This window comes from Aspergillus thermomutatus, assembly GCF_002237265.1.
Source record: "Aspergillus thermomutatus strain HMR AF 39 chromosome Unknown NODE_129, whole genome shotgun sequence".
Taxonomy (NCBI): Eukaryota; Fungi; Ascomycota; class Eurotiomycetes; order Eurotiales; family Aspergillaceae; genus Aspergillus; species Aspergillus thermomutatus.
In genome coordinates this window covers 16,378-35,609 of record NW_020798178.1, presented here as the reverse complement: position 1 = coordinate 35,609, position 19,232 = coordinate 16,378, and the positions used below count along the sequence as shown (strand labels likewise).

General features: G+C 50.2%; 7 protein-coding genes across 7 annotated transcripts; 4 read left to right on the top strand and 3 right to left on the bottom strand.

The window, feature by feature from the left end:
* Positions 1-171: 171 nt before the first annotated feature.
* Positions 172-3,661, bottom strand: CDV56_104260 (calcium/hydrogen antiporter; the record flags this gene model as incomplete). Its single annotated transcript, XM_026757879.1, has 5 exons — positions 172-436; positions 505-668; positions 728-1,663; positions 1,719-3,565; positions 3,637-3,661. 5 exons carry the CDS (start codon positions 3,659-3,661, stop codon positions 172-174), a joined length of 3,237 nt encoding a protein of 1,078 aa, XP_026613394.1.
* Positions 3,662-4,846: 1,185 nt separating this feature from the next.
* Positions 4,847-6,198, top strand: LET1 (proteasome regulatory particle base subunit RPT6; the record flags this gene model as incomplete). Its single annotated transcript, XM_026757628.1, has 3 exons — positions 4,847-5,081; positions 5,165-5,840; positions 5,940-6,198. The coding sequence occupies 3 exons, from the start codon at positions 4,847-4,849 to the stop codon at positions 6,196-6,198; spliced, it is 1,170 nt and encodes a 389-aa protein (XP_026613393.1).
* Positions 6,199-9,222: 3,024 nt separating this feature from the next.
* CDV56_103478 (uncharacterized protein) lies at positions 9,223-11,332 on the top strand (the record flags this gene model as incomplete). Its single annotated transcript, XM_026757097.1, has 5 exons — positions 9,223-10,797; positions 10,869-10,903; positions 10,994-11,086; positions 11,151-11,215; positions 11,277-11,332. 5 exons carry the CDS (start codon positions 9,223-9,225, stop codon positions 11,330-11,332), a joined length of 1,824 nt encoding a protein of 607 aa, XP_026613392.1.
* Positions 11,333-11,830: 498 nt separating this feature from the next.
* CDV56_103177 (putative ubiquitin fusion degradation protein (Ufd1)) lies at positions 11,831-14,212 on the top strand (the record flags this gene model as incomplete). Its single annotated transcript, XM_026756796.1, has 1 exon — positions 11,831-14,212. One exon carries the CDS (start codon positions 11,831-11,833, stop codon positions 14,210-14,212), a length of 2,382 nt encoding a protein of 793 aa, XP_026613391.1.
* Positions 14,213-14,569: 357 nt separating this feature from the next.
* Positions 14,570-15,639, bottom strand: CDV56_103013 (transporter YIP1; the record flags this gene model as incomplete). The annotated part of the gene is made up of 2 exons (XM_026756632.1): positions 14,570-15,172; positions 15,289-15,639. 2 exons carry the CDS (start codon positions 15,637-15,639, stop codon positions 14,570-14,572), a joined length of 954 nt encoding a protein of 317 aa, XP_026613390.1.
* A 315-nt stretch (positions 15,640-15,954) lies between these two features.
* On the bottom strand, positions 15,955-17,734 carry sam50 (SAM complex subunit SAM50; the record flags this gene model as incomplete). Its single annotated transcript, XM_026756375.1, has 4 exons — positions 15,955-17,168; positions 17,223-17,409; positions 17,505-17,621; positions 17,702-17,734. The coding sequence occupies 4 exons, from the start codon at positions 17,732-17,734 to the stop codon at positions 15,955-15,957; spliced, it is 1,551 nt and encodes a 516-aa protein (XP_026613389.1).
* Positions 17,735-18,091: 357 nt separating this feature from the next.
* Positions 18,092-19,051, top strand: CDV56_102590 (ubiquitin-conjugating enzyme E2; the record flags this gene model as incomplete). Its single annotated transcript, XM_026756209.1, has 3 exons — positions 18,092-18,118; positions 18,175-18,254; positions 18,325-19,051. 3 exons carry the CDS (start codon positions 18,092-18,094, stop codon positions 19,049-19,051), a joined length of 834 nt encoding a protein of 277 aa, XP_026613388.1.
* Between the last annotated feature and the right edge of the window lie 181 nt (positions 19,052-19,232).

Below are 19,232 nucleotides of genomic sequence, written 5' to 3'. Positions count from 1 at the left end.
TCTAATCATATTGTAATAGCTAAGGCCAAGAGCAGATACGGCATGCATTCATTAAGCCACAGTATAACTGTACACCACCCTGAAGCACAGCTGGTATATCAAATCTACACTATCCTTGGAATCACCTCCTACCAAGGCTCAAAACAAAACCAGGACACTCGCACGCATTAATTAGAAAGCCATGCCACTTGTCGGCTGACCAATCGTGCGGAACTTCTCGGACCTGATGGGCCCAAGAGCCAGCGTGTCGAAGCGATCGACACCCATCGTGTCCACATTACTGTAGCCGGACAAGTAGAATCCGATAACCACCACCAGATAGGTGAGTACGAGAATCGAGCCCTTGAAATAATTGCTCTTCCCTTCTCCGTACACGTACGACAGGAGAAATACGCAGAGTATAACAGATACCATATCCCATTGGGGGAAGATAAGGCTGTAACAGTTGTCAGTTCATTTTCTTCGAGCCATCTCCTTTCTATGTGGTCAGAGTGCAATGCTTACTTGAAGGAATGCGTCAAAAGCTCCGAGGGGTCGAGGATACGGCTATAGAGTGCACTGAAGAGGACCAGGGCGGGGATCTGCAGCAGACAGACTTGCAATGCGTAGGCCGAACCAATTTCCATCGACAACGCAATGTTACCGTTCATTGCGAAGGAAATAGCGTTCTGTTGAGGACTTCCTGTAAGATTCCGGATTCTGCAGATATGGATAGTATTGGACTTACCAGAAATTCCGTAGTATTGGGGACCAGCGCGAAGAGGGTGATTCCGAGGAATTTCTCGTCTATGTCAACGCTCTCGAGGACAACGTCCACCGTGTTCACGAGGATCTCGGCTATGATTGCGTACAGTATTGTGGCCACGAGGAGAATGATCGAGCTCTTAGCTTTGCTCCAATTCGGCGCATCATGGCCGCCGCTAGCATGTGTGTGCTCAATCCCGACATCGTCTTGGTCGTCCAGAACAGATTTCGAAAGATCGACTGGGGTCTTGTTGCTGTGACGTGCAGTGCCCTGCTGGACGGATGACTTGCGTGTCCGAGCGACATCACGAGCAGCAACCGCCGCCGCCGTCGCTGCGACTTCGGTCACCTGGCGCACTAAATATTCGTCCTCTCCTCCAGTGTATCCTCGGAAGCCTTTGAAGCTAGCATAACCGTCCTCACCCTCCGTCCGTGGAGGAACGAGATATGGCATCGCGCCTTTATCTCGGGCCGAGCTCGACTCGGGCTGGTCTGGAGCGTCTTCATTGGCATTTTCAGACAAGCCAACCTGCTTCAGAGACTGTCCTAAGATCCTCTTATAGAGCTGTGAGTCGCGAATAGAACCTTTAGAGTTGTGGAGCCCACCGGTGGCGCTTGCAGCTCCAGCCGGAAATAGCAGATGTCTGGGTTCATAGGCCGATTGCTCCTGATGAAGGGCTACAGCCTTCTTTTCCTCGGCTTCCGTGGCCCAGATGAGGGCGGCATGGGTCCTGAGAGTGAACCACAACCCAATTATATACGATAGGAACAGAAACAGAGCGGCAAACCATGAATAAGGCTGAACTACTTTTCGGAAAAAATTGTCGTCCACAGCTGGAACTTGGGCAAAATAACAGCGGCGGCAGTCTTCGATGCCCGAGCCCGTAGCTTCAGCGCACGAGTAGCAGTTCAATTCGTGCTAAGCAACCCGGTCATTAGCAGCACCCGACAATGAGAGAATTGGGGAAACATACACTGCCGTAGATCTGATAGAACAGCGTGGGACCGAATGCAGCTATCACGGCGAACATCAACATGGTCGACGTAACTCCGGCAGATTTGACGTTGAATCGCTGCGTCTTGCGTTTGATAGCGCCGAAGCACATGGACAGCCCAGGCAGAAACAGTATACCCGCGAAAATACTACCAATGATACTGCCCTCGACGAGCTGTCCTTTGCCTTCTGTCAGGGCAACACAGTAAAGGTAAACTTCAACGACAGTCGAGAAGAAAGCGTTGACGGCGGCGCCCATTCCCATTGATGATTGTGCAGAGATAGACGCAACGGCCTGCCCGATGAAGTAGGCGAGAGGAATAATGGAGACTAGTGCGAGAGTGAAGATGAAGCCGGGATGTGTCATCCAGTTATGCAGACCCAGCGTTTCAGCCAAGAGGAAGTAGTCGAAGATGACAAATAGCACGACACCAAGGAGATTGATGAGAAAGATATTGGTACCATCCACAGTATACTTCCAGTATCTCAACCCAGCCGCACGATACGTGCATAGTAGAATAGATGAGGAGGAGCCGGGACTCAGGCGAGTATAAGATGTATCAGAATGGAAGGATAAGGCCAGCGGGTGACGACGAAGATGGTCAAATAGAATGAGAGTCACACGTCCCATGGGGATCCAGAATACAAGCAGCCAGCATACGACGGACACAAAAAGCATCAAAGGCCCAATCAGAAAGTAAAAGAAGACGAAGAAAACAACACGACCTAACGTCCATTCTCCGCGGCCGAACAAGCGGCGTTTCGAATGCAGATTGCTTTCACGAGGAGAAATTCTTTGCGTTCTGCCAAGCAGACTATCCTGCTCGCTCACAGAGTCAATGCTATTGCGTCGCCTACCCACGAGGGATCGGTTGCTACGCGGGCCAAAGAAAAGCCTGCCGTGCTCGAGATCACCGTTCTGCCATTGCTCATACTCACTAATGCTGCGGCCTTCGCCTTCATCCTCCTCTGCGTAGTGTTCGTCGGTCTCCAGACGAACGAAAGACCCGAATGGGTAGAGGAGGTACCACGAAAGACCCGAGAAGACTTTCCCGTACTCCACTGCGCTGGCAGAATATGCAAATATAAAGCATGCAATGGCGCCGATGAGCGCAGCAAGAGCGAGCCACCACCCGAAGAAAGCCGTCCACAGCAGGTTGGCCAAGAAGAGCATATTTCCTACTCGGCCGCCGGGAGACGAATGAATATCACCCTCGGCGGTCTTTTCCACAGAACGACTCTTCTTGTAGAGAGCAGGCTTCCATAGTCTGATACCGAATGGGTGCGTTTCATTGATGGCCTGTTGACGATCTTTCAGAGTGAAGCTCTCTGCATCACTCGTATCCCCGTCGTTGCCATCACCGTCGTTGTTCCCATGCTGCGTGCTGGCTTCTGACTGCTGCGACGGCGGTCGCGTTCCCATAGCATCCATGCCGGACTCTGGTAATAACGATTCCTCCCCGCTGTCATTGTCAGAGTCCGCTCGTGCCAACGGACTGGGCCGAACGTTCAACCTGCGCCTCAGTGTCGAGCTCTGTTTTCTCAATGGGCGCAATCTCGGCGAAGGCTGAGGGTTTGACGCCTGTTGTTGAATGGCTATATCCTCCTCGACCTCCTGGACATCATCATCTGTGGAAAACTCCTGTCCCTTATGCGGGACCTGTCGCCTTGAAGATATCCGACGCGTAACAGATGGCTTTCTCGGCTTATCGGATGGCAACGCTGCCACAGGTTGTGATTGGGATGAAGGTATGCGACTGGAGTTTTCAGCCTGGCTTTCATTCGGTAATGTCTCGAAGTCCGTCAAATCAGAAGGACTTATAGTTCCTAGAGACAAAGAAAGACAGAAAACAATAAGCAGATATATTCTCTTAAGGCCACAGGAGAGGCGGACACACCGTAGCTTCTCCCACTGCTCGCCATAGGTCTGATCGGACGAATGGTATCAGACGATGTAGATCCAGTGCTTACGGTCGAGCTCAAACGCGATGTCGCTTCAGCTTGGGTGAAACGAGAAATATCTGAAGCTCTCTGACTGCTATCCATTGTTCCTCTCTGCGTCCGATTCTCATTCGATTCTTGCGATCTAATTTTATCAGGAGGCTGGGGATGGAGTGCTAGGGATCAAAGATAATGCGGAAAAGGGAAGCGACTCGAAAGAACAAAATCAGAAACCTCAAAAAGTGGCCTGCACTTGGAGCAATAATAAGTTAAATTCTCGAGATGATCCAAAACACATTGTGTAGTGCAGCAGTGGGCATTCGCAGATGCCTGGCAAGTTGTGTCGAAGAATATAGGTAGAAGCCTGAAAGATAAATAATGGAGGGATACTGGATCGCGGGCAAAAGATAGTCTACTACGCAAAACACCTTACTACTACTAGTACTACTAGTAATAGACTAGACATCATATCACTGTAGCCCCGCCGCAGTCAGCTGGGAACGGGAACGAGTTGACTAACAAATCCTGTGAGATGATATCAGATGATGTTGTAAGTGACTATCATTGTGTGAACATGGCCTATCAGCTCAATATGATTCGACTTGGAATCAGTCTGTTAGGCCGGATAGGTATGGTAGAAGAGGTACTTTAGGTACAGTAGTAGTCTTTAACAGCTGAGGTATCCACCCTTTTGTCCTCAGGCATGACAGATGGGACCATTTAATATTATTCCGTGGATGAATGACCGCATCATCTGTGGTCCAACATTAGTCAGCGACACAGGATAGTTAGTTAGTTATTATTTTACCCGATATTGAACACCGCCACTCCCTTTACAGTTCAGGAAGTGTGGCTGCTAAAGAGTGGCTGGTGCTCCCATTGCTGATATCAGCTACCTTAGGTAACTAGTTAACTAACTATCTCAGGTACTAACTAGGTACAGCTCACCTTCTCCTACTTGCTAGCTGCTTCCAGGACAATTCTCTCCGCCCATCAATCCATAACTCTATCAGACTCTAATCCCTGTATATCCTCACTCATCGAGCTCTTGATATTTGGCATACCTTGTCGTCTTTTGCGTCTGAATCGGTAGATTCTCCAAAGTATCGGTCATTGTGTGGTCAGCAACTTGTGCATCAAGAGGAGCGTCATCGACCGACATCCACCATGGCGCTGGACAACTACTATCGCAATAAGATCGAGAGCATGAAACTCGAGATTATCCAAGGTCAGGCTGTTTTACGTCGACTGGAAGCACAGCGCAACGACTATAATTCGCGAGTTCGTCTACTACGAGAGGAGTTGGGTTTGCTTCAACAACCTGGTTCTTATGTGGGTGAGGTTGTGAAGGTGATGAGCACCAAGAAGGTTCTTGTCAAGGTACATCCGGAAGGAAAATATGGTACGTTTTAGGCTCTGCCTGCTCCCCGGGCTGTTGATCGAGGTCACATAGATGAAATGCTAACTTGAAATGTGGTGCTGTAGTCGTCGACATTGCAGACGGTGTCGATATTACGAAGCTCACTGTAGGCAAGCGTGTCGCGTTGCTTTCTGACTCTTATAAATTAGAGAAAATGTTGCCATCATCTGTCGACCCGCTCGTTTCGCTCATGATGGTCGAGAAGGTGCCCGACAGCACATACGACATGATCGGAGGCCTCGATCAACAAATTAAGGAGATCAAGGAAGTCATTGAGCTTGGTCTCAAGCACCCAGAGCTGTTTGAATCTCTAGGTATCGCGCAGCCCAAGGGTGTTCTTCTTTACGGGCCACCCGGAACCGGTAAAACACTGCTCGCCCGAGCGGTAGCCCATCACACAGATTGTCGATTCATCAGGGTCAGCGGGTCGGAACTCGTCCAGAAATACATTGGTGAGGGTAGTCGTATGGTGCGCGAGCTGTTCGTCATGGCTCGAGAGCACGCACCAAGCATTATCTTCATGGACGAGATTGACAGTATCGGTTCCAGCCGTATAGACTCGGCCGGCTCTGGCGATTCGGAAGTGCAGCGTACAATGTTGGAGCTGCTCAATCAGTTGGATGGGTTTGAGCCCACAAAGAACATCAAAATCATCATGGCTACAAACCGGCTTGATATCCTGGATCCCGCCTTGTTGCGTCCCGGAAGAATTGACCGGAAGATCGAGTTTCCACCACCATCGTAAGATTCAATCCGTCTTATACCCTTCTTTTTTTTTTTTTTTTTTTTTCTATGAAGTGTTTATGTTTACAACTTACTAACTTCCTTCCTCTCTGATAGGGTGGAAGCTCGTGCGGATATTCTACGCATCCACTCACGGTCGATGAACCTGACACGAGGCATCAACTTGACGAAGATTGCGGAGAAGATGAATGGATGCTCGGGAGCAGAATTGAAGGGTGTGTGCACCGAGGCAGGCATGTACGCGCTTCGAGAACGGCGGGTGCACGTCACACAAGAAGATTTTGATCTGGCCACTGCCAAGATTCTCAACAAACACGATGACAAGGAGGTTGCTGTCTCAAAGCTATTCAAGTAAAGCGCGCGAGACTTTTCAGGAAGGCAGGGAGGAGCGGAGGTGGTTCGACCGCTACCTAAAGCGAATCTCTCGGGCGACGAACGACATGTAATAATAGTTCTACTTCCAGCATGGTCCACACCATTACATTTACGTCCTCCAGCGAATACATGGCATTTGCTGCTTCACGATGACTTGGACCTTCCACGACGCATATGGCTAATATCTAGGTGACGTTGATCAAATGTGTAGCCGGCGGGTGTTGGTTTATCATGCTATCTGCTGCCCGAGTCTAGATGTGGCAGCAGGGCAAAAGGATTGAGGTCAGCTTTGCATTACTCCTACATGGACACGTCGTAGATAGCGGTAGGTCGCACGGAAGATCTTGGCGAGAAGACGATCCATATTCCGCCACGCCTTGCGCATTATTGAACAGATCAACAGAATATACTGTACAGTATACAAAAATGCATCCCATAGCGTACGCGAAATTGCGAAGCGACTAGATAGTAGATACTCACTTCCGAGTCCCAGTCGCCAAAGCTTTTTCCTGAGTGATGGTCCTGATGGATGCCTTGATCTTTGAGGCCAGGAATGCCCAGAGGTCACTATTAAGAGACTATTGACCATCCATTACTCGAAAGACTTGGCAAATATGGATGAAGCTATGAACCCTACTCAGGCTCAGTCAACCAAAGCAGCCAAGACTATCGAGCAGGATAAGGAAAGGATGTTGGTATGTGGTCCAAGTAAGGTAGCAAAGGGGCTCGCACTGCCAAGCCTACTGCTATCGTTATTCATTGCTACTACTCCAGAGTACTAGTCTTATCTCCATCGACCTAGATGATCTATCTTCCCAGTATCTACATAGAACTAGGGGAGATGTACTCCATATTTTAATAAGGTAGATGATCTGCAAGGATTCCTTGCTCACTCGACGATCGTTCTGTATTCAAAGTAAGTAGCAACAGGTCAATTGCATGGATAGGGTAGGTAGTACGAGAATGGCATCATGATGTAGGCCGCCTCCTGTATACATGGGCAGAGATAACTAACAATGAAGTTGAACAAGTGTTTTCATTCTAAGTGTTCGCTGTTGATCTAAGATATCTTCTTCCAATACGGAGTAGACTAGGTACTATCTATCTATCTATACAACAGTGAAGGTACCTAGCAAGTTGACGCGTCGTTCAAACAGACATCTTTCCTGCGGAGTCTTTGTGGCATACGCGTGACCAGGAGTGGATCCTCTTTTTTTTGCAGGGTCTCGGCTTTGGTGGGGCACTCCAGATCTGATGACCTTTTTGGCTTTTCGGGAATGGCACAAATACGCAGTACAATAATAGTAGTACCTAGTGAGTTCGTAGTTGGAGGATCAGGTCATCATAATAATACATAATGGTAAGAATAGTGCAAAGAAATCAATCACTTATTGTTAGTAAAGGCTGAAGCCCGCCCTTCTGGTTGACAATTTCTTTCATCCTTACTATTCACATACGTGTCTACAGGGGTGCTCTGTATTTCATCCCCCGTCTCGGACGATTCGGTCCGTCCCAAGAACAAACAGTCCATGCTACTCTACTGTACATGCTACCTAGTATATTCCACCCTTGTCCTCCAGTCCGTCCAATCTCAGGTCTCCTCGTGCGGCTGGGCTGTGCCTCCCCTTGCGCTTCTGGTTCCGCCGATTTGGCCAAGTCAACAGAGATCAATAGGTGCCTAAGTATCAGTCCATCCTGATCCTGGAGTTCTCCACATGCGGCCAGGATCAATGAAGTCCGCCCCCGAATACTCCCAACCAATGATAGCTTGCTTTCCTTTGTTTCCTGATCGGTTGCCAGATCATCTGCAACTTGTCTAGACTACCTACTGATCTATGTAAAAGGTTGTTGGAGTCTTGCACTCTCGCCGTCAGATTCTCCGACACGGATAGAGCGGACTGTGTCTCCCTGGTTAGTGGTTAGTCCCTCAGTCCCTGGATGAGATTCCTCCGTAACTCTGAGACTCTCCATTATCCGGAGTGGGCTCACCTCTATGTTTTCAACCTCTTTCTTTTTCCTCATATTATTGAGAGAGTAATGATCATAAATCATAATATCCCCGAGAAAGGAAAATAGCCGACAATCATTCTTGGCTTATCTACAAGGTACTTTATCCCAAAAGTGAAGTGGCTTCTATGTCTGATTCTTCTGTACAACATAATGCAATCAATAATCAAAATCCTACACCTGTAGATAGCTGATCATACCTCCATACCTTAATGATAGAGTCTCTTACTCACGTACTGAAGCATATAAAGATCATCTTCCATCTCTTCTCTGAGTAAACACCATTAATTCTTTACTTTTTCAACCAGAGTGGCTACTTTAGCACTCTTCGAGTCTTCCACCAAGCCTTCTAGAAACAAAAATTAGTTGGCTTCTTATTATTTCCCCCTGTTTGGATTTCCCCGGACTTGCTCTTTTAGTCCTTCCGTATCTCGCTACTCCGTCCTCCGTATCGTACAATATCTAGACTACCTAAGGACTAGATACTACGGTAGACTAAGGTAGTTAATAACTGAAGGACTTAAGGTAAGCCTTTATCCATCCATCAGTTATCCCCAGCTGGCTGCTGCCTTTATCGTTCACCGGTATGTTCTTTCGAAAGTGGCTGCATTCAATGTCGATTTTTATTCGATGATTTCCCCCCATCTTTCCTTTCCCCTTCTTTCAGCATGATCAACTTATTTTCTTACTACATGATCTACATCAGTCATGATCCCACGCTAGTACTGACAGTACCACCGCTATCTTGTCTTCTTTGTATTGTGTTACCATCATTTATTATCACATCAATGTGGTGGCCAATTTATCCGGCTATACTTAATACTAATATACATCGTTCAGGCATACATATCATTGAATCTTTCTCATTCCTTTACAATCGCCACACCTCGCCTCGTTTTTCTTTCTGTTAACTGATCGATGTCGCTAAGGTCCTGACGCCTCCAACTCATCGGGTCTATTTGCGTCTAACTTCCGCCGACCCCCAGTTCAATCGTGTATGATGGCCGAAGGCGAACTATGGTATTCATTAGTCACTGCTATCGATCCGGTTAACATCAAAGCCATGCCGGCTGTCCTACAATCAACCATCAACCTACTCGAAAATGAGCTGGCCAAAGCTAGGGCCGCTCTCAAGGAAATCCAGCCCAATGCTGCTCCTAGGTTTACTGCTGGGGATGAGCTCGCCGTTGGTGCCATCGCCGCCTATCGTCAAAATCTCATTGGGCGTGCCCCGGACTTCTACTATGGAACTCGGCGGTTGACCCCCAAGGAACTGGGCCTTGTTCCAGTCATTCGGGAGGTGCAGGTAGCCCCCGAGGAAGACGATTCGCAGGATGAGAATCAGTGCTCTGTGACCGTGATCCCGTCTAAGCCAACATCTCTCACCGATGTGCTGTCCAATAGCTTGATCCTCGATCATATGGCTCCCTATTTGTCGATTTCGGGCCTGTTCTCATTGGCATCAACATGCCGCACCCTCCGATCCGTGGTCATGGAGACACCTTACGTTTTTCGGCATCTTGACCTAAGTCAATGTCGTGGGGCGCAGCTGCAGAAGAGTTCGACAGCTGACTGCAGGACTCGGACCTTGGATAATGAACACATGGACGAGTCTCTTACCGAGGACGAGTTCTACTCGGCCCCCTTAAAGAAGATCTTCACAAAACTCGAGCAGAAGTCGCTCTTACAGGACGTGCGCACCTTGATCTTGGATGGGCTACCGGTCCCAGCGGACCTAATAGCAGACATTGTGCTCACAGACCGCTTCAATGTGAACATCCTGTCTATCAGAGGGTGTCAGAATTTGAATGAACGTAAACTCATGCAAGTCCTTCAGTATGCAGTACGTCCGACTCGCCCTGCGGGCACCCCCCGGGTGAAAGGCATCTATTTTTTCACGCCACCAAATCAGCCACAAGCTGCAGTACGAAGCAGGTACCGCAATTGGTGGAGTTCGAGGTGTACCGGTCAAACGCCGGTGGAAGCGAGATCGCCATCGCGTCAACACGGTCAGGCACTTGAGCCTTACCGGCAGAATGCCTGGTACTCTCCGTCCGGCAGGTTATTGACTACTAGCATCGAGGAAGGCTGGGCGCAGACAATTCAGAGATGCCACGGCATCATCGCTTTTGACGCCGTGCTGTGCCGTGGGCCAAGACACGACCCCAATGCTATGTTGATGAGCCAGGATGGGTCTCAGCAGGAAGGCCACTTGCTGGGTCCGGCGATTGCTACTGTTGCCCTCGGGTCTCGCGGATGTGATGGTTGTCACAGCTCTCCCGAGGGCCCAGCGATATGGGGACAGTCCCCGGAGGAGACCTTTCCTCTGCTCACTCCGCCTCCGTTTCACTCATCCTCCATTGTGGCGGCGAAGCGCCCTGCACTTTTTCCAGGAGGAGAACATCCTGCCCTGATTGCCCGCTGCGCGGATTGCCTTACCGATCGCTGGTGCCACCGTTGTAACAAATGGTTCTGCGCCAACTGCCTGCCGCATCCACAACATGTGAGCTCTAATCTTTCGCCCCATCAGACTGCAATGAGAGCTCCGCTCAGCAGCAATGACCCGTCTCAGGTATGCAAGCTTGAATATGCGCATGTTCAGAGCCGAGGCGATACGACAGTTCGCTGACTAAGGATCCTTAGAGACTGGAACGTGGAGTGAGCAAGGATTGCTGGGAGTGTGGCCCTACTGTAAGCGTTTCCCATGAACGAGCGGAAAGGGAAGAAAAAAGAAAAATCTCGAAGCTTTGAACTGACGGTATCTTCAGTGCGCCGCATGCAGACTGGATTGCCAACGAACGTGCCAACACTGCCAAGGACTATACTGCGTTGAGCACAATGAAGGCTGCTCTTCGACAATGGTAAGTACTTGCAGTTGATTCCCAACGAGAATTTGTAAGGCAAAGCTAATTGGAATGGTTCCAGTGTGACTGGTGCAACACCAGTTCGCGCCATCGGCTTAGGCAACTCTATTAGCACGTTTTCGAGAGGTAGCCGCGGATGTTGAGGTAGCTTTTCGAAGACCCTATTGGCATCTGAACATGGACACAGTGATGACCGGTTATGACTATGATATGAATGATGCGGGCGAATCCTTCTTGAATTGAAATTTATAGCGGACTGAGATCAGCAGGCTTGCCTGAACTCTAACAGTCACTAAATATCCCCCCTTAGTACTTTGAATCTCCACTTTACTCTCCAGTTTCATGCTTTTTTGGTGAAGTGTGCTGTTTTGAAACTGCTTCCCATGGCAATCGAGCTCTGGAGAATAGGTCTTTTGATTCCCTCTCCTTGCTGTTTCTCCAATTTTGGGAATTTTCTCTCTTTCTCAAGTCAAGACGAGACATTCCACTCCTCCGTGTGTTGAGTTTGGGATTGAATATCTTTCTTGTAGGCAACCAGCATGATGTCGTAATCAATGCGGAGGGGCGAAATCTCCCCCCCAGGTGCATTGTTATTGATAAGCGGAGCATCTTCCAGAATGCACGCAACTGTTCGATGGCGGCCATGGATTTCAACTGCATGCGCACTGTCGGGACATAAGATGTTTCACAACAGCTTCATTCTTTGTCGCCCCATTTTCGATATCATCCCCTGTCTAAATCATGGCTCGGGAGCAAGATTCATTACAGTGGTCATCGCAGTTCTTCGTTGCTCCACCACAGCGCACACCCAAGTTGCCTGGAGATAAGATTACCCTGCCACAATCGGCCCTCGAGCAGCTTCTGGCTGCTGCTCCGTTGCGCGAGGTGTCGTCTCAGGGTTCCTCGCGCCAATACACCAGTACCTTCGATCCGTTCAACCCTCACACATTCGCCGCCGAATCGCGAGCTCGAGCGCAGGAATTAGACCGCCAAAGGCAGTTGCCTCATCCACTGACTTTCCGTCTCGTGAACCCCAAAAATGATCGCGTAATATATGCAGGCATACGGGAGTTCTCAGCTGAAGAACAAGAAGTGGGTCTCAGCGCTTTTCTACGACGTGCTCTTGACATCGAGGATGAGCAGTTCCAATTGCAACCCGGTGAACATGCGACAGAGACGGCGCAGTCTACGGACTTGAACAATGGAGGAAGATTAGAATCTGTTCGCTCGACTTCCACAGTTACAGTCCATGCCAAGCAATTGCCAAAAGGTACCTATGTGCGTCTACGCCCTCTCGAGGCTGGATACGATCCAGAGGACTGGAAGGCTTTGCTGGAGCGACATTTACGTGACAATTTCACTACTTTGACTACCGGAGAACTCCTCTCGGTGTCCGGGTATCGGAACGAAATGTTTAGATTTCTTGTCGACAGGGTGGAACCCGAAGGCGACGGCATTTGCGTCGTGGATACAGACTTGGAGGTTGACATTGTGGCTTTGACGGAAGACCAGGCCAGAGAGACATTGAAAAGACGGTTAGAGAAAGCTTCTCGTGCTCCCGGCAGCACAGGGGGCAGCTCAATAGGCGGGGCTCTCGCCCTGGGAGAAGCAGTCACGGGACAGGTGATCCCGGGCGAGCACGTGGACTACGAACTCAGCAAATGGGATCGTGGGGAGATGATCGAAGTTGAGCTTGAAGGCATAGATGATGCAGTTGTCTATTTGTTCGCGAGTCCGTTCTCCTCTCGTCAGCGGAATCGACCCAGGGTGGATGAGCATGTCTTCGCTGACTTCTCAAGCCGGCCGTCGAAAACACTTCGTATCCAGCCAACCAATGTCGAACTTGACGGGGCTGAGACCTTGTATCTTTCGGTACATGCGTTCGCTCAAACCAAGGCTGGTGACGAGATAGCTTCAAGCCAGACCTTACCACTTCGTTATAGCATGCGGGTCGTGCAAAGCTCTTCAACCGTTGAAGAGGTAGAAGAAATGAGAGACCAGTCAAATAGTCATGAACCCGGTGATGTGCAGTGTAAGAACTGTCATCAATGGGTGCCTCAGAGGACGCTTGTTCTGCACGAGAACTTTTGTCTGCGCAATAATGTGCTTTGCCCTCAGTGCGGCAATGTCTTCCAGAAGCGCTCTCCAGAATGGGAAAATCATTGGCACTGCCCTCACGACTCGTCCCATGGTAATGATATTTCTAGCAAGCATAGGCATGATAGTATCTTCCATACCAGATGCTCATGTCCTGGCTGTGGATTCGAAACCGACGGCCTCCCGAGCCTCGCCCAACATCGCACGACTGTCTGTCCAGAGAAACCCATTTTATGCCAATTCTGTCATCTGGTGGTGCCACAGCGAGGGGAGACAGACCCTGACATGTATGACCCTGAGGTGTTGTTGTCCGGTCTCACTCCGCATGAATTGGTTGACGGCGGCCGGACGACAGAATGCCATCTCTGCAACAAGATCATTCGACTTCGGGATATGAAGACCCACCTGCGCCACCATGATCTCGAGCGTCTCTCTCGACCAGCACCCCGTATCTGTTTGAACCAGAACTGTGGCAGAACGCTCGATGCACGCGGAGTGCAGAGCACAGTCACCCCGGGAATCGACACACTTGGCCTCTGCAGTATCTGCTTCGGACCTCTTTACGTAGACACATACGATCCCGAAGGAAAATCACTTCGTCGCCGTATCGAGCGCCGATACCTCTCCCAGCTGATGTCCGGATGCGGGAAGTCCTGGTGTCAGAACGAGTACTGCAAGACAGGAAAGCAACAACGGCTTTCATCCGACACCGGCGATGGCGGGTCGACGTCAATGAGCGCGGCAAAAATCTTGGCCTTGGTGCGACCCCTGATAGATGCCATCAATTTCCGGAGGGACGCGCCGAATACAGCACCTTTCTATCTTTGCACCGATCAAGTCGGCCAGCAACGACGAATTCTGGCGGAGATGATTGCCGCCGAAGGAGCTATGAGCGGAGGGAAGGCATATGATCTGCCATGGTGTGTTGCTGCTGTCGAAGCTACCGCTGGGAATCTCGACAAAGCACGAGAGTGGTTGACGAATTGGGCGCCTGCTAAAGACGAGGACAAACGTTCTATTAGATGAGTTGACTGGACGTGCATAGACCTGCGATCTAGGGTAACATATGGATATAGAACCTAAGTGACGAATTGCTTTGATAACATGACCATTTTGCCGGAACCTTTGTTTATCAATTTCCTCTATCGATTTAGTATCATTGTTTTATAGAGGGGAATATTTAAGTTCATTTACCGATTGGCTAAAGGATATTTATCATAAGTATGGAGCTTCTTCATCCCCATAGATCGAGAATTCAACTGTGAGGGAATACCCGAGGCTAAAAAAAAAAAAAAAAAAAAAACAAATCATGCAGACATGAGTCCCAAGTCGCCCGCTAAGAAGTACGACCACCGTTGTAACGATCAGTGATGGGCTCCGCCCTCAAGCGGCGCCCGTCTTAGCGGCCAGGGTACCACTGCCGCGAGACGAGAAGATCCCCATGATGCCGAAGACGACATAGAACAGGGCAAGCGGGTACGCCACCAAGCCTCTCATACCACGCATCCGGGCCACAGCACAGAACATCCCCGATGAACTATACGTGCACCAGCCGACCGCAGCCGTCGTTAACAGGTACCCGAACAAAGTATCCATCGGAATCAGAATCCCCACAAGACTGGTCAAAACCAGGGGCAGGAAGCAGTAACCGAGAACGCTGGCTGACCGGGGAAACGTCAGGGTGGCGGAGAAATGTCCCACAGACGAGGCGTCGGACATGGTAGGCTTGTGATGGGGGTCGTAGCTGGACGGGTCTGCGGCATTGGGCGCAGACGCGGTATCGAGAGCGGGCGACATGAGACTGAGAATCAGATGCAGGGCGACAGTGCCGAAGACGGCCACCCCGTAGATGTAGCCGTAGAAGACCTTGCCCGAGAGAAGGAGGAATGTCCCGTAGAGCACGATGTAGAGGAGAGCCCCGTACAGATCGCTGTCGTCCATCAGATGCTGATCAATCCGAGCAAAGGGATTGAGCACCGTCAATGTCTGTAACCGATCCGAAAAAGAGAAAAAAAATCAGCCTCTCTCCGTCTAGACACGGACGCGACGGTTCCATTCCTCGCACAGCCGGATATTAAGCCACTGGACAGTCCATTACCCACCTTGGTCCTGATATGCTCAAAATTCACCCCCAGCTCCTCCAACAGCGGCGGCTCCCCTTCATAGCCCTCCGTGCCAAATGCAGCCAGCCATCCCGTCCTTAATCCGCCCTGTTCGCCCATCCTACCACTCACTCCAGCGGCAGGGGACCCAAAGCCACCGTATCCGCTTCCGACCCCTCCAACTGGATATGCCTGAGCAGTGGAGCCCGAGGGCCCGCCAAACCCGCCATAAGAAGCTTGTGAGGGTGTCGTATGGCCTGAAACCGAGGAGTATGATGAAGGATAGAACTGGAGATTCTGCGGAGAGGCCTGTGACCCGTAGGGCTGTTGCTGTGGATAGTATTGGGCCATTGCGGCCTACGTGTAGAGTGGACTGCGAAGACGATCAAGCGCTTGGTCGGCACAGGTAGATTTGGAGAATCGCAGGTCTATTGAGTGCAATGGTGCGTGAGGAGTATGATAGACTCTTCCTGTTTGAAGAGTTTCATAAATTGATCCTGGAACGGTAGTTGCGGTCCGTACAGTACAGCTGTCGGCTGTGTGTTCGATAGCTCCCTTGCCTCCACTATGTGCTTAGTCAGACACCCCCAGCTTCCCATACGAATCACTGGATCAGATCTGAACGCTGTAAAGTTCTATTCAAAATTGATGCATAGTACAGATTTTCTACAGGAAGTTGATACCGATTCCGAGTTGCAGTCCCTTTCTGCCCTCCTCACCCTTCCGCAACACCAGTGGGAGCGAGAAGTTCAGCTCAAAGCGCGCAACAGGGTGGGCGTACACGAGCCCAATGCCTGCTGCAACACTAGGTAGTCCATTTCCTAGCTCAGAAATCGTAGCAGCCATGGCGTCCTTCACTTCCGCGCTGCTTGTGGGAGCCTCCTTCTGCGAAGTGCGCAGGGGTAGCAGGCGGCCACCGTTCACAAACGCCTGCAGCCGCAGGGGCTTGTCCGCACTCACTCGAGGAAGAGGGAGGAGTATATTCGCACTTCCCGCCGCATACACATCGCCTCCTACGGCATCTGCTCCATCGTGAGGACCAAGTCCGCAGAGGCGGAAGCCGCGGACGTCCGTAGGGCCTCCGAGCAGGAAGCGGTCATTGATGCGAGAGAGCTGAGGTCGGGAATCAGAGTCCAGCCCCAAAGGATACAGGAGACCCGCACGGAAACCGGTTGTGAAGCTGATACCGCTGTCACCTTTAATTCCGGGAATTGGAATGGGAATTGCTCCCTGGGCTTCGACCTCCGATTTCCAAAACGAGACGTCTCCCTTTAGGGGGCCCCATCCGGCCAATTCGTTGAACGCCTTGGCGTAGTAGCCACGGGATGGAAGAAGAGGGTTATCTCTTCGATCGGCGACCCAGCTGTGGAAAATACTGCTCTTTACACTGTCCCCTGCATCAGCCCGGACTGTGGGCGAGGCGTTCTCAGCCAGTCCAGTAATCTGTCTCCAGTAGCCATTGTATCCGACCTCATGGCGATGACCGGATTGGCTGAGCCAGCGGAGCTTACTCCAGCCACCCTTCAGTACTTCTTCATGACTGGCCCATGACTTTTGCGTCGAACTCGCAATACCACCGACTTCGAAGCGGAAATCCGGATCAGTAAGGATAGGGGTCTCGAAAGCAGCTTGATAAGCAGACCTCGTCCTAGTGCCCATAGAAGCATTCAGATTGAGAGTCTCTGCACCACCAAAAACATTGCGCCAGAGGAGATTTCCATAGGCCGAGCCTTCAGTGTTTCCAAGATCAGTTCCTGTCTTCAGGAGTACACGGGACTTTTCCTTGACAGAGAAAAAGACGTCGATGTTGGGTATTCCATTTTGCAGGTTCGCATCTGGTGACTGGTCGATATACACTGAAATCGGTTGCTGAAAGATGTCTGCGAGCATATCAGAAACTGCTCAATACACTTATTCTTATCAAAGTAACAAACCAAATCTCGCGAGCTTGTCGGCTCGAGATGAGATCTCCCGCAATGCCTCAGAAAGAGTATAGGGCCGTGATTGATTGACGCTTAGCAGAGGGTCAAATATAGATTGCAGGAACCCTCTGCGTGTATGAGTCGCATTAAGCACTTGAACCGACGATATGGCGCATGGGAGAGTTGAGTTCTGGTCGATCTGGTATCATATATGTGTTGGTCAGTAAACCAGGTATTCGGTCGGCGTACATCGCAGATTGAATTGCATAAAATAACAGAAAACTGAGAGCATACCAACTCTCCAAGACGCATCTGCGCCTTTTGGTAGATAGCATGGACCCGTTCGTTGATGGCGTGCTGCTGCTCTTCAAGTACTTTCGGGTCGGCTCGCTGTTTAAGACGCTCGAAGATCTGCATGATGCAACGGCACGCGAGCGTCAGTTGATATTCGTATACAGATGGGCCTGAATATTTCCGATGGTTTCACATACGTCTTCATCGTCAGCAGAGAGTGGTGAGGACATTGCTGCGGCTGCAATGGCCAAAGAGACCTCGTACAGTCCTTCTCGGGTATGTTCGAGATGCTCGCAGGCTACGAGAATGAAGCCATAAAGCTCACGTGACCGATGATCGTCCCTCGGACTGCAAGCGCATACTCCATACTCCGTACATCATCGCAGACACTCCGCAGGATCCATCACACACGTGCAACAGAGGCTACTATACTCTTCCTATTCTCTCTTTCATATCATTTGATTTTGTTGGTCTTAATTTTAATACCCTCAGCTCGCTTTGCTCTATTTGGCGTTGTTGTATCTGGAGCCGAACTCCACGACTTTATCGAGCCCGAGATCACGGAGACTTGCATTAGCCACTCAAAGATGGCAACGAAAGCAGCGTACAAGCGAGTACGTTCATCTACAACACAGTATTGTACCTTTGAATTGGCTCTGACAATTTCCAGCTCACCCGCGAGTATCAAAACATTCAAAAGAATCCTCCGCCATACATTGTGGCCCATCCATCGGAGTCCAACATTCTCGAGTGAGTCTTCCCTGTTTCCATCATATCCTTTGCTTAATATGTGAAAACAAAGTGACTAAAACGAGATTAGATGGCATTATATTCTCACTGGTCCTCCCGGAACACCTTACGAGAATGGTCAATACTGGGGCACATTGATGTTTCCTCCCGAGTACCCATTTGCGCCCCCGGCAATTCGCATGCACACTCCGAGTGGCCGGTTCCAACCTTCGTCTCGACTGTGCCTCAGTATCAGTGACTTTCATCCCAAGTCGTTTAATCCAGCCTGGGAGGTCTCCACCATTTTGATCGGGCTTCTATCCTTCATGACTAGCGAAGAAATGACCACCGGTAGTGTCAGTGCTTCGGAGGCGGAACGGAGAGTGTTGGCTGCGCGCTCAAGGTGGTGGAATTCCACAGGTGGAGGCTCTCATATCAGCGCAACCCCGGGAGTGACTCCCACAGCCAAGGGAATCAACAATGTGAAGGCTGGAGATGGCGGCTTCAAGTTCCGCAGCGAATGGCCAGAGCTAGACCAAGAGAATTGGCAATGGATGAGAGAAAACCGCATTGATACGAACACTGGACAACTGATACCTGACCCCAACTCGTCAGTCACAAAGTGCTCTCCAGAGACAAGCGCACTCCGCAGGCGTCCAAACGCGAGTGCGCCTGGACTCGGCGCGGTAATGGAGGGTGGCCAGGTCGCACGAGAAGCAGGTCAGAGCTGGGCTCGTCGAAACAAAATCTGGATTGGTCTCGCCCTCATATTCGGCTACGCACTTCTTACCAGGCTGGTGAACGATGTTCAAGGTTGAGCTTTTCCGAAATTTATTTCTTTTTTCACAGAATACAGCACTACTTTTCGTCGAGTGGTACTGAAGAGCATCAAATCGGTTCAGCGAAGGAAACAGATAGCGATTAGGCCACTCCTTTCGTCAGATTTTCCCTTTGTTTCATCTTGGCTTATTCCCAACTCCTGTAATGGTGCCGTTATCC